A 14454-nucleotide genomic window follows, 5' to 3' on the forward strand; every position below is an offset into this window, starting at 1 on the left:
ATAAATGAGTTAGTAGGGATGTACAGAAATTAACATTTTAGCTAACATTAATAAGCTAATAATTATGGCTGATAACTGATAAATAGCTGATTTAAAAAAATCCAGAAAACAGTTTTAAATGCTACAACAACATAAAGTCTTCAGAACATTCAGCACTTATGTAAAATAGACAACTATCCTATACGCTATGCTCCATTCAACTAAGATATAAAGTAATAAGATAACAAAGTAATTTTAAGAAAGATTGAACAACACATTTTAATGTGTGCTACATGCACACACAGCTCTATTCATAAAATAAATCATAACTCATCTATAGAAATCCATAACTCTACTAAGAAAAAAAAATGGCCTGTGCAAGTTCTCAAAACAGGCAAACAAACACCCGAACGTGACATGGTGTGGAATGTAGGGCATTGCCATGGCAATACAGCTGCCTCAAGGTCCATCCTCTTCCCAGTCACCATGTTGGCCAAACAGTCACAAAGATGCACTTAGTAAGAGGATAAATACAAATAGTGAACCTTAGACTGTCATTTTATTTGATGGATTACTAAAATGAGTAAAATGTTAAATATTTGATTTGTTTAAGGGTAATGGGCTAACAGTGTGGTAAATATTTGCTTTGATTTAGAATGGATATATTGTTTAAGTTGTGGTGTCTTATGTCAAAGCACCATCAAAAGCATATTGTTGCTCCAGTACAGCACAGCAGACCCTTCAGAACAGAATAATTATGTTAAATATGGTCGCTGCACAGGCATTTAGGAAAGGCACTAAATGAGATCATTCAGACTCTCTATCAACACCAGTTTATTTGCATTGAGTTTGCATGGGTTCTCAATGGATCCAATGGCCAAATAGAATGAAAATCTCGAGTGATTTTGACTGTAAAATAGTGGTATTTCACTTTTAAAATATTGGACTGTGAAACAATCATTGTTTTGCAATAAAAACAGCAACAATAAGAGGTGTGTGTGTGTGTGTGTGTGTGTGTGTTTCTATATCCCGTGTGGAGACTTCAACCTGAATGCACACTGACTCATGGGGACGTAGGGACCTACATTAAAGTCCCCATGGGCAAATAAGCTTATAAATCATACTTTGAAAGTGTAAAAAATGAGTGAGTGAATGAGTGAGTAAGTGAGTGAGTGTGTTATCACATTCTGATCTTTACTTCTTAATTTAATTTAAATGTTGTTTCCACAAACCAATCCACCAGGAAAAGTATGTGCACTCCAGTGCAGTGCCATTCCATCCCTGCTAATTTTCTCAATCCGCTGTGACACTGTGATGCTTACTGGATTTCCTTCATCTGTGTGCAGCTTTGAGGCAGGCAGAACTCCTCCCGGCTCTTCCTCGGTTTGCTCTCTACTGCCACTGTAATGCTCAAGAGGAGGGCAGTGTGAACAGGGTTCTGCGTGCACTGACAAGTGCGTTTAACTCCCCTAGAATTCCTCTAGCAGAGATGCACGTTTATCCAGCGCCTATTCGGCGACATTTCTCAAATGTTGCACTCTACATTCTGTAGTTTCTCAGCTCGGAATTGTCATTTTGACCCACCCTCCGTCTAAAAGACATGCAACTTTGGGAGAGCTTGATAACCAGGTAGTGGACCGCTGTACAGCAGCATGCTGTTTCTTGCAAACAAAATTCCCTGGATCTTCGCTGAGTCAATCCACGGATACTTCGTTTGTGGATGTATATTCAGATGGTTTGATTGACGCATAAGTGGAAGGAATACGCATAAAGGCGAGAGAGAATGGCTTCGAAAGAGCGACTGTACGAGCTGTGGATGTTATATTACACTAAGGTGAGTCATGACCAGGCGAACGCGCGAGCCGCTCGACACCTGTTGCCTTCTGAGTTTAATGTTGTCGCAAACTTGCCACTGTCATTTGATGTTGTGTCTCATCCTGCATATATATAGTTATGTGGAAAACATATTCGCCAAAATTCCTTGCCCCTTTTGTGTTGGAACAGTTTCAGGAAGTGCGCCTGTGGTTATATTTTGGGAAGGTTGCGCGTGCACGTACACAGTGAAAACATTTGAGGCTCACTTAATATTTCATTAGTATGTTGTTATGAAGAGATTGACAGTTGTGATGACAAGGACTGGTGATATTTTAGCTAAGCACGGCAGTTCATCAGATCAGTTTGATGTTTACTTCTGTACAGTTCTAGTGTTTACCTGTGTGAGCCAGGCAATGTATGCTTCCTTCTCCTCACGTCTCGTCTTAGGTAACTAAACTAACGTTACGTTTACACGACGTCGCCTACTAAAAACAGATTAGCTTTTTTCCCCCCCATTTTTTTGCGGACAGACGACAGCGTTATAAAAAAACGACCCCGTTCACACGGATCCGCAAAAATGATTAAAATCGCTGTATTATTCATGCCAGGCCAGTAGTTGGCGCGAGGTCACTTTGTAAACAAAAATTACGCGCGCCTCTGTTAAACACGTAGCCTAATACGCGTGCGCGTGACGTCACCTTTTCACAAATTCGCGGTTTTGTAGTTTTCACGGTGATAGTAACGGCGTAGTTTGGAGCGCCTAAGGGACCTTTGCAAAAATAAAAAATATCCAGACTTTCACGTGCACACGAGAAACGTATATCGTGCTCAAGAGAAACGCGTACGAGAAACTATCTATATATTTTTATTTTTATTTTTTTGCAAAGGTCTCTTGAGGCTCTGTAGTATCGTTTTCAAAAACTTGCCCTTTGAAAACCTTTGTCAAAAGTTTGCGTTTGCAGGCACCAAAATGGCGTTGTCGTGTATAAATGATAAGCCAAAAACGCATACAAAGTTTTTATTTTTTAGTTGAAATGTCGTGTCGTTTGTTGACTTGCAAATTCTGTGGTGTGTTTATTTGACCAAAATAAACGGCAGTAATAAAACTGCATGTATTAATTTAATGTTTTAATTTTAAAAATTTTAAATTTTATATTGCCGTGGGTAGCCTATACTTCAACTAAACTTGAATTGTTAATTTATTTATTGTTTATAGTTTATTTAAATAATTTATTTTCCCTATGTTATTGCTGGGATGTTTTAGAATTATTTCTCAATTAGCTATGTCCGATTCGCGAACAGATCAAGTCGAATCTTTTCAGTGAATCAGATAACTGGGTTCTAACGATTTGTTCACAAATGATTCGGTCTAAACCAAGGGGGTAGCCTAATCCATCAGCCGGAAACTGAGGCTTCCCCGGGGGCCGCCATTGTAGCAGACCATCACCTGCTGTCAGCATTCCATTGACTCCCATTAATTTTGGCGTCACTTTGACAGCGAATAACTTTACTTCTGAGGTGTTTAAAGACTCAATTTGTCCATTATTTATTTCTAAAGAAACATGACAATGTATAAAAGGCTCCATAATCTTGTATCTTACGTTATGGCCCCGTAGAAGCAGTTTTTGTAAAAATAGGCTAACGATTGCGTCATAACCACTCGACTCTCTGTCGCACAGTCGAGAAATTACCGTGGAGAAGCTCGCAAGCAATCAGGGGGACGTGGAGGCATAAAGTCAAGGGAGAAGCCCATAGAGAGTGATGAAGCTGCTCGCTCCTGCTGCTAGCTTATGGACAGCTCCTACTCACGCTCTCCGTCTCTGCGAGATTCGGAAGGGAATGATTCAGATTTCTCTTGGCACAGCTACTAGAAGACTTACAACTGTCAGACAGGTTGCTCACGTCACATCTACGTCGTCAAGCTCAGTTTGAGCCTGCGCAGTACGGTTAGCCATCAGGAAGTGAGTGCTTCTAATTGACTTCACTTTTCTCCGTTGAAACCTATGGGGTCGCTGTGTCCATCTTATACTGTCTATGGTCTAAACAATAGTTCACGAATCGGAAGTGTGCTACACACATTCTGAAAGTGAAGCCATAGATAGACTGTGTACGAAATCGCATACTCTCTTGAGTAGGTACTTATTTTGAATAAGTAATTACCGCTACTTCACGACCGCTAAAAAAAAGGATGTTAGTGTATAGTCGCGACTCACTCCACCTCAGAATCACTACTGCGCACACTCTGGCGCAAAATGATGTCACCGGTGCAAGATGTCAACTGTTATTCCATGGATATTATGACTTTCATCTTTTTTACAGTCTGGTCCGAGCAGTATACTTGTCAACAGTTCGCAGATTCATTGAATCTAAAATTGAATGTTTACGGTTTTGAGAGTTGACAGTTTGATCAGCAGTTTTATTACTTCGTTTTTTAATGAGCTAAATCATGGTTGCGACAAACTGAACTGGAGCCCATGAAATTACAATGCAAACTATTAATAATAAAACTTAATCAACAAAAAACTTATTATAAACAGATAATGTCCTACCATAAACAAATTTATACAGTTTAATCAACATCAATATGTGCACCCATGACTTTTTGATGAGATATTTAGAATATGTAATAATACAGGCCAAGATATCAGGGGATTCTTGATTATAAATCATAAAAGAATAGCAGAATCATTTTTTAACTGGTTCGTTTAAATATTCTGGAAGAACCCTTCTCTTCACTATGAATAAGAAATGGACATGCCCCAAGAAGAATGGTTGTTAACAACACCCTCTGGCGGTACATACAAAGACCAAATTGCACTTCTGCATATTTTTGAGAGATTATTTTATATTGTTAAAACAAAATGTAATGTTAAACATCCATGTATTCTATCTGAAACTCTGTCATGACCACTTTTTAGGGTCAGCAGCTGAAGTCAGCTGTAATGGCTCACTATTTGAAGTATTCTTTATGAATGGCTACCATGGTAACCAAAACAGCAGGTGCAGGATACAAGAAGCACAAGGGGTCACCATAGAGAAATGTTGACTAGCAGATCACTGTTTTAATTTGGTGCTCGCACTCTAAAATATTGTAGCAGATTGCATGGAATAGCCGCTGTATGAATTATGCAGTAGTGTTCTTGTCTGGTCTTGCCATTGGCACAAAGTTGTCCAGATAGCTTGGAATTTTTCTCTAGATCTCATTCATGATATAATCCAAAAAAATGAACCTTTTGTCATTCCATTCCCATTTATGAATAACTGCTCACATACAGCTTACAGAAAACCACACCAGACATGCAAAGTAGATGACATAAATGTGATTTTCCGTTAAACAATGATGCAAGTGGAAGTGTATGTGATTTTTGCACACTCATGTTTATGGGTCGGTTTCCCCGGATTCAAACACCCATTAATGGCACTGCTTGCAACTGTCTACTGAGATTCTAACTGGATAAGGGCGACTGGATAGTTGAAAATGGACTTGTTTTTCTCTGGGCTCATGAGGCTTGCTAAATCCATTTAAACCCCTCCTCACCTATTATGCAAGTCATTTGACCATAGAATAAGTCCTGTGTCCTGTCCTCCCAATGTAATGAGGTCTCATGGGAAGCTAGTAAATTTGGACTGACACAATTTTTGCCGCCTTTAAGCTTTTTTATTAGGGCCCAAGCCTTGAAAAGGCGAAGGCCCTATTGTTTTCCATGGGATTATTATTTATTCTTCTTCTTTATTAGGGCCCAAGCCTTGAAAAGGCGAAGGCCCTATTGTTTTCCTTCGGATTATTATTATTATTAGGGCCCAAGCCTTGAAAAGGCGAAGGCCCTATTGTTTTCCTTCGGATTATTATTATTATTATTATTATTATTATTATTATTATTATTATTATTATTATTATTTTTCTTACGACTATTCGGACACTTTTGGGTCTCTTAACGTGCTCAAAAACTCTTGAAACTTTGCACAAATGTCAGAACCCGCGGCCATTAGAGCCGGACTGAAGTTGGTACCCGGGCGTGGCAGGGGGGCTCGACAGCGCCCCCTGGAACGCGGTCCGAAAACTTGGTCCATAAATCAAACACGCTTGCGTGTAATAATATGAAACTCGGTACACTTATAGATCTCATCGGTTCATATATCCTTCGTGCTCTGACTTTTTACCCCAGCCCAACAGGAAGTCGGCTATTTGGCGTAGTTTAAAAAACACATGCAATGGAATTTAAAATACTCCTCCTAGAAAATTCAACCAATCACCACGAAACTCGGTGTGCATGAAGTCAAGACATGGAGGATGAAAAATTGCCAGGGGATTTTTGATATCTCGAACGGTTTGGCCGTGGCGAGGAAACGAATTTATGGCGAATATTGGAAACAGGAAGTGTGTTATAACATCCTCATACATTAATTGATCTGGATGAAACTTCAGCAGTGTGTTCGTTGTCAGAGGCCGATCACATGGATGTGACTATTGTGAGTCAAAGTTATAGCGCCACCAACTGGCAGCAGGAAGTGTGTCAATTTCAAAATGCTTTAAAATCACCCTCTTATTTTTACCCGATTTGCTTCAAACTTTATGTGTATAATGTAAACACACGGCAGATGTAGACCTGTGAAAGGATTATTGATATCTTTAATACTGTCGCCATGGCAACGCAGCAAACTTTAATATTCTTTTTTAAAGTTTTTGAGACTCTTAGCATGCTTGAAATTGCATGAAACTCGACAGACACTTTACATTTATTGCCTAGTACACTTGTGCAAAGTTTCAGAAACGGGCGTGGTAAGGGGCTCAGTAGCGCCACCTTTAGTCAAAAATGGGGTATTAGTTTTACCTACAGTAACAAAAATCGGTATTTATATTTATCTCCCCGAGCCGGACAACTTTCTAATTTACAGTCATTAGCTCCGACCAACAGGAAGTCAGATATTTTGGTTTGAATGTGATTTGATGGGAATTTTGCCAGTCTCTCTCAGTGTCTGTGTGTGTGAGAGAGGAGGGGGGGCTTTATTTTAACCCTTTCTCTGCTGTGTGGGACTTCTCGGGCACTTTTGGGGCCCTTAACGTGCTCGAAAACTCTTGAAACTTTGCACACAGGTCAGAACCTGCGGCCATCAGGGCCGGGCTGAAGCTGGTACCCGGGCGTGGCAGGGGGGCTCAACAGCGCCCCCTTTAACGGGGTCCGAAAACTTGGTCCATATATCAAACTGAATATTGCATGAATTAGTATGAAACTCGGTACACATATAGATCTCATCGGGCCGAACAACTTTCGTGCTCTAAGTTTTACGCCAGCCCAACAGGAAGTCGGCTATTATGGGTTGTATGAAAACGCACGCCCCTGGAATTTTATATACTCCTCCAAGAAATTTTATTTGATCTTCACCAAACTCGGTCAGCATGAAGTCAAGACATTGAGGACGCTAAATTGCGGACAGATTTTTGATATCTCGAATGGTTTGGCCGTGGCGAGGAAACGAAGTTATGGCGAGAAAAGAAAAACACAATGTGTTATAACGTCTTCATACATTAATTGATCTTGATGAAACTTCAGCAGTGTGTTTGTTGTAAGAGGGCTATCACATGGATGTGACTATTGTGAGTCAAAGTTATAGCGCCACCAACTGGCAGCAGGAAGTGTGTTACTTTCAAGATACTTTTGACTAAAGTGGGGGGGTTATTTTTACCTACAGTCACAAAACTCGGTCTGTATATTGTGCTTATCGATCCGGACAACTTTCTCTTTTACAGTCATAAGCTCCGACCAACAGGAAGTCAGATATTTTGGTTTGAATGTGGTTTTGTCTCTCTCTGACAGAGTTCCCCCTGCCATTCTCTCTGTGTGTGTGTGTGTGGGGGGGGGGGAGGGAGGGAGGGAGGGCACACACACAGACAGCCCCCCCCCCTTTTCTGTGTGTGTTTGGAGGGGAGCAGAAAGACTCACACTGATACAAGCTCTAAAGCAGACTTCTTCTCGACAGTCAAAGCGGGGTTACGTTATTGCCCGTCGTGCACAGGAACCCGAAAGGCAACGGGGTGGCGGCTTTATATATATATATATATATATATATATATATATATATATATATATATATATATATATATATATATATATATAAATAAATATAGCTGCAAGCAGCGATGGAGGGCCCAAGCCGGTGGCAGCGCCAGCCCGGTGCCTTTAGTGTAACTAAAGGCACCAGGGTGGCGGTGCCACCGGCTTGGGCCCGTAATCGCTGCTTGCAGCTATATTTATTTATATATATATATTTATTATTATTATTATTATTAGGGCCCAAGCCTTGAAAAGGCGAAGGCCCTATTGTTTTCCTTCGGATTATTATTATTATTATTATTATTATTATTATTATTATTATTATTATTATTATTTTTCTTACGACTATTCGGGCACTTTTGAGTCTCTTAACGTGCTCAAAAACTCTTGAAACTTTGCACACGGGTCAGAACCCGCGGCCATTAGGGCCGGGCTGAAGTTGGGACCCGGGCGTGGCAGGGGGGCTCGACAGCGCCACCTGGAACGCGGTCCGAAAACTTGGTCCATAAATCAAACACGCTTGCGTGGAATAATATGAAACTCGGTACACTTATAGATCTCATCGGTTCATATATCCTTCGTGCTCTGACTTTTTACCCCAGCCCAACAGGAAGTCGGCTATTTGGCGTAGTTTAAAAAACACATGCAATGGAATTTAAAATACTCCTCCTAGACGATTCAACCAATCACCACGAAACTCGGTGTGCATGAAGTCAAGACATGGAGGATGAAAAATTGCCAGGGGATTTTTGATATCTCGAACGGTTTGGCCGTGGCGAGGAAACAAATTTATGGCGAATATTGGAAACAGGAAGTGTGTTATAACATCCTCATACATTAATTGATCTTGATGAAACTTCAGCAGTGTGTTCGCTGTAAGAGGCCGATCACATGGATGTAACTATTGTGAGTCAAAGTTATAGCGCCACCAACTGGCAGCAGGAAGTGTGTCACTTTCAAAATGCTTTGAATTCACCCTCTTATTTTTACCCGATTTGCTTCAAACTTTATGTGTATAATGTAAACACACGGCAGATGTAGACCTGTGAAAGAATGATTGATATCTTAAATACTGTTGCCATGGCAACGCTTTAAACTTTTATATTCTTTTTGGGTGCATTTGAGGCTCTTAACATGCTTCAAATTGCATGAAACTCAACATGCATATCAGATTTATTAGGTACTAGGCATGTGTGAAGTTTCAGAAATGGGCGCGGTGGAGGGGCTCAGTAGCGCCACCTTTAGTCAAAAATGGGGTATTAGTTTTACCTACAGTAACAAAAATCGGTATCTATATTTATCTCCCCAAGCCGGACAACTTTCTAATTTACAGTCATTAGCTCCGACCAACAGGAAGTCAGATATTTTGGTTTGAATGTGATTTGATGGGAATTTTGCCAGTCTCTCTCAGTGTCTGTGTGTGTGAGAGAGGAGGGGGGCTTTATTTTAACCCTTTCTCTGCTGTGTGGGACTTCTCTGGCACTTTTGGGGCCCTTAACGTGCTCGAAAACTCTTGAAACTTTGCACACAGGTCAGAACCTGTGGCCATCAGGGCCGGGCTGAAGCTGGTACCCGGGCGTGGCAGGGGAGCTCAACAGCGCCCCCTTGAACGTGGTCCGAAAACTTGGTCCATATATCAAACACGTTTGCATGTAATAATATGAAACTCGGTACACATATAGATCTCATCGGGCCGAACAACTTTCGTGCTCTAAGTTTTACGCCAGTCCAACAGGAAGTCGGCTATTATGGGCTGTATGAAAATGCATGCCCCTGGAATTTGATATACTCCTCCAAGAAAAATTATCCTATCGCCACCAAACTCGGTCAGCATGAAGTAAAGACATTGAGGACGCTAAATTGCGGACGGATTTTTGATATCTCGAACGGTTTGGCCGTGGCGAGGAAACGAAGTTATGGCGAGAAAAGAAATACACAATGTGTTATAACGTCTTCATACATTTATTGATCTTGATGAAACTTCAGCAGTGTGTTTGTTGTAATAGGGCGATCACATGGATGTGACTATTGTGAGTCAAAGTTATAGCGCCACCAACTGGAAGCAGGAAGTGTGTTACTTTCAAGATACTTTTGACTAAAGTGGGGGGGTTATTTTTACCTACAGTCACAAAACTCGGTCTGTATATTGTGCTTATCGATCCGGACAACTTTCTCATTTACAGTCATTAGCTCCGACCAACAGGAAGTCAGATATTTTGGTTTGAATGTGGTTTTGTCTCTCTCTGACAGAGTTCCCCCTGCCATTCTCTGTGTGTGTGTGTGTGTGTGTGTGTTTGTGTGTGTGGGGAGGGAGGGAGGGAGGGCACACACACAGACAGCCCCCCCTTTTCTGTGTGTGTTTGGAGGGGAGCAGAAAGACTCACACTGATACAAGCTCTAAAGCAGACTTCTTCTCGACAGTCAAAGCGGGGTTACGTTATTGCCCGTCGTGCACAGGAACCCGAAAGGCAACGGGGTGGCGGCTTTATATATATATATATATATATATATATATATATATATATATATATATATATATATAAATATAGCTGCAAGCAGCGATGGAGGGCCCAAGCCGGTGCCACCGCCACCTTGGTGCCTTTAGTGCAACTAAAGGCACCGGGGTGGCGGTGCCACCGGCTTGGGCCCGTAATCGCTGCTTGCAGCTATATTTATTATTATTTTTCTTACGACTATTCGGGCACTTTTGGGTCTCTTAACGTGCTCAAAAACTCTTGAAACTTTGCACAAATGTCAGAACCCGCGGCCATTAGAGCCGGACTGAAGCTGGTACCTGGGCGTGGCAGGGGGGCTCGACAGCGCCCCCTGGAACGCGGTCCGAAAACTTGGTCCATAAATCAAACACGCTTGCGTGTAATAATATGAAACTCGGTACACTTATAGATCTCATCGGTTCATATATCCTTCGTGCTCTGACTTTTTACCCCGGCCCAACAGGAAGTCGGCTATTTGGCGTAGTTTAAAAAGCACATGCAATGGAATTTAAAATACTCCTCCTAGAAAATTCAACCAATCACTTCGAAACTCGGTGTGCATGAAGTCAAGACATGGAGGATGAAAAATTGCCAGGGGATTTTTGATATCTCGAACGGTTTGGCCGTGGCGAGGAAACGAATTTATGGCGAATATTGGAAACAGGAAGTGTGTTATAACATCCTCATACATTAATTGATCTGGATGAAACTTCAGCAGTGTGTTCGCTGTAAGAGGCCGATCACATGGATGTGACTATTGTGAGTCAAAGTTATAGCGCCACCAACTGGCAGCAGGAAGTGTGTCACTTTCAAAATGCTTTGAAATCACCCTCTTATTTTTACCCGATTTGCTTCAAACTTCATCTGTATAATGTAAACACACGACAGATGTAGACCTGTGAAAGGATTATTGATATCTAAAATACTGTTGCCATGGCAACGCAGCAAACTTTAATATTATTTTTTAAAGTTTTTGAGACTCTTAGCATGCTTGAAATTGCATGAAACTCGACAGACACTTTACATTTATTGCCTAGTACACTTGTGCAAAGTTTCAGAAACGGGCGTGGTAAGGGGCTCAGTAGCGCCACCTTTAGTCAAAAATGGGGTATTAGTTTTACCTACAGTAACAAAAATCGGTATTTATATTTATCTCCGCGAGCCGCACAACTTTCTAATTTACAGTCATTAGCTCCGACCAACAGGAAGTCAGATATTTTGGTTTTAATGTGATTTGATGGGAATTTTGCCAGTCTCTCTCAGAGTCTGTGTGTGTGAGAGAGGAGGGGGGGCTTTATTTTAACCCTTTCTCTGCTGTGTGGGACTTCTCGGGCACTTTTGGGGCCCTTAACGTGCTCGAAAACTCTTGAAACTTTGCACAAATGTCAGAACCTGCGGCCATTAGGGCCGCGCTGAAGCTGGGACCCGGGCGTGGCAGGGGGGCTCGGCAGCGCCCCCTGGAATGGGATTCAAAAACATGTCCATATATCAAACACGCTTGCATGTAATAATATGAAACTTGGTACACATGTAGATCTCATCGGGCCGAACAACTTTCGTGCTCTAAGTTTTACGCCAGTCCAACAGGAAGTCGGCTATTATGGGCTGTATGGAAACGCATGTTCTGGCATTTGAAACACTTCTCCCAGAGAATTCATCTGATGACCACGAAACTCGGTGTGCATGAAGTCAAGACATGGAGGATGCTAAATTGCGGACGGATTTTTGATATCTCGAACGGTTTGGCCGTGGCGAGGAAACGAATTTATGATTAAAAAAGGATGCATAAAGTGTGTTATAACTTAGTTATAGTTTTACCTACAGTTACAAAACTCAGCGTGTATATTGATATTATCAAGCCGAACAACTTTCTAATTTACAGTCATTAGCTCCGACCAACAGAAAGTCAGATATTGTGGTTTGAATGTGAATTGTGTCTCTCTCTGTCTCTGCTATTCTGTGTGTGTGTGTCTGTCTGTGTGGGGTGGGGAGGGGAGGGGGGATCTGTGTATGTGTGTGTGTGAGGAGGGGGGGGCTAGTTTAGTTTAACCCTTTCTCTGCTGTGTGCAAAATCTCGGGCACTTTTGGGGCCCTTAACGTGCTCGAAAACTCTTGAAATTTTGCACACAGGTTAGAACCCGCGGCCGGGCTGAAGCTGGTACCCGGGCGTGGCAGGGGGGCTCGACAGCGCCCCCTGGAATGGGATTCAAACACTTGTCCGTATATCAAACACGCTTGCATGTAATAATATGAAACTCGGTACACATTTAGATCTCATCGGGCCGAACAACTTTCGTGCTCTAAGTTTTACGCCAGTCCAACAGGAAGTCGGCTATTGTGGGTGGTATGAAAATGCATGCCCCTGGAATTTGAAACACTCTTTCTAGAAAATTCATCCAATCGCAACCAAACTCGGTCAGCATGATGTCAAGACATTGAGGATACTAAATTGCTGACGGATTTTTGATATCTCGAACAGTTTGGCTGTGGCGAGAAAACGAAATTATGGCGAGAAAAAAGAAACACGATGTGTTATAACATCTTCATACATTAATTGATCTTGATGAAACTTCAGTAGCGTGTTTGTTGTAAGAGAGCGATCACATGGATGTAACTAATGTGAGTCAAAGTTATAGCGCCACCAACTGGCAGCAGGAAGTGTGTTACTTTTGACAAAAGTGGGGGGGTTAGTTTTACTTACAGTCACAAAACTTGGTATGTATATTGTGCACATCGAGCCGGACAACTTTCTGATTTACAGTCATTAGCTCCGACCAACAGGAAGTCAGATATTTTGGTTTGAATGTGGTTTTGTCTCTCTCTGACAGAGTTCCCCCAGCCATTCTCTCTCTGTGTGTGTGTGTGTGTGTGTGTGTGTGTGTGTGTGTGTGTGTGTGTGTGTGTGTGTGTGTGTGTGTGTGTGTGTGTGTGTGTGTGTGTGTGTGTGTGTGTGTGTGTGTGTGTGTGTGTGTGTGTGTGTGTGTGTGTCTGTGTGGGGAGGGGAGGGGAGGGAGGGAACACACACAGACAGCCCCCCTGTCTGTGTGTGTGTGGGGAGGGGAGCAGAAAGACTATGAACAATTGTGCCATCTAGTGTTTTATACTATGTATAAATGTGTTTTTTATTTTAAACAAGTGTTTTAAAGTACACTAATTTCAATTAATGATATGCTGCATTTTTATGTATATTTAAACATTATCAAAGTTAGGATGTCATTTTTTTAGTTTCAAAAGTTATCTGTCTTTGTCTCCCTTTGGCTGTCATTACCCTCCCCTCACTCCCACAGTCTCACTTATTTCTTTCTGTATCAAATAATATTACCATAAACAAAAAGTTTGAGTTTCTTTTTCAATCAATGTATTATGTGTAACTTAAAAATAAGCAGATTAAACAGATATGTTTGAGGGCAAGACATGAAAACGATGAAATATAATATAGTATTAGTAAAAGAGTGCAGTATAGGGTTGGATGAATCAGATAAATAACATATTTTGTTAAAAAAACATTTGGTTAAATAAAATCGAGTGATACATAGGGCTATATTGCCCTCTCGACAGTCAAAGCGGGGTTACGTTATTGCCCGTCGTGCACAGGAACCCGAAAGGCAACGGGGGTGGCGGCTTTATATATATATATATATATATATATATATATATATATATATATATATATATATATATAAATAAATATAGCTGCAAGCAGCGATGGAGGGCCCAAGCCGGTGGCACCGCCACCCTGGTGCCTTTAGTTATACTAAAGGCACCGGGGTGGCGGTGCCACCGGCTTGGGCCCGTAATCGCTGCTTGCAGCTATATTTATTTATATATATATATTTATTATTATATTACTACCTTTTGGGCACTTTTGGGGGCCTTAACGTGCTCAAAAACTCTTGAAACTTTGCACAAATGTCAGAACCCGCGGCCATTAGGGCCCGACTGAAGCTGGGACCCGGGCGTGGCAGGGGGGCTCGACAGCGCCCCCTGGAATGGGATTCAAAAACATGTCCATATCTCAAACACGCTTGCATGTAATAATATGAAACTCGGTACACGTATAGATCTCATCGGGCCGAACAACTTTCGTGCTCTAAGTTTTACGCCAGTCCAAC

General features: G+C 41.6%; 1 protein-coding gene across 2 annotated transcripts in view; it reads left to right on the top strand.

The window, feature by feature from the left end:
- The first annotated feature begins 1407 nt into the window (after positions 1 to 1407).
- Positions 1408 to 14454, top strand: part of nbeal2 (neurobeachin-like 2) — an 81880-nt gene continuing 68833 nt past the window's right edge. For both annotated transcript variants that reach the window (XM_079625104.1, XM_079625106.1), the window contains exon 1: positions 1408 to 1813. In XM_079625104.1, the coding sequence (XP_079481230.1) occupies positions 1763 to 1813 (51 nt within the window). In that variant the 5' untranslated portion in view covers positions 1408 to 1762. The remainder of the gene's footprint in view (positions 1814 to 14454) is intronic.

The sequence above is a fragment of the Phoxinus phoxinus genome, assembly GCF_949152265.1.
Source record: "Phoxinus phoxinus genome assembly, chromosome: 10".
NCBI classification, from domain to species: Eukaryota; Metazoa; Chordata; class Actinopteri; order Cypriniformes; family Leuciscidae; genus Phoxinus; species Phoxinus phoxinus.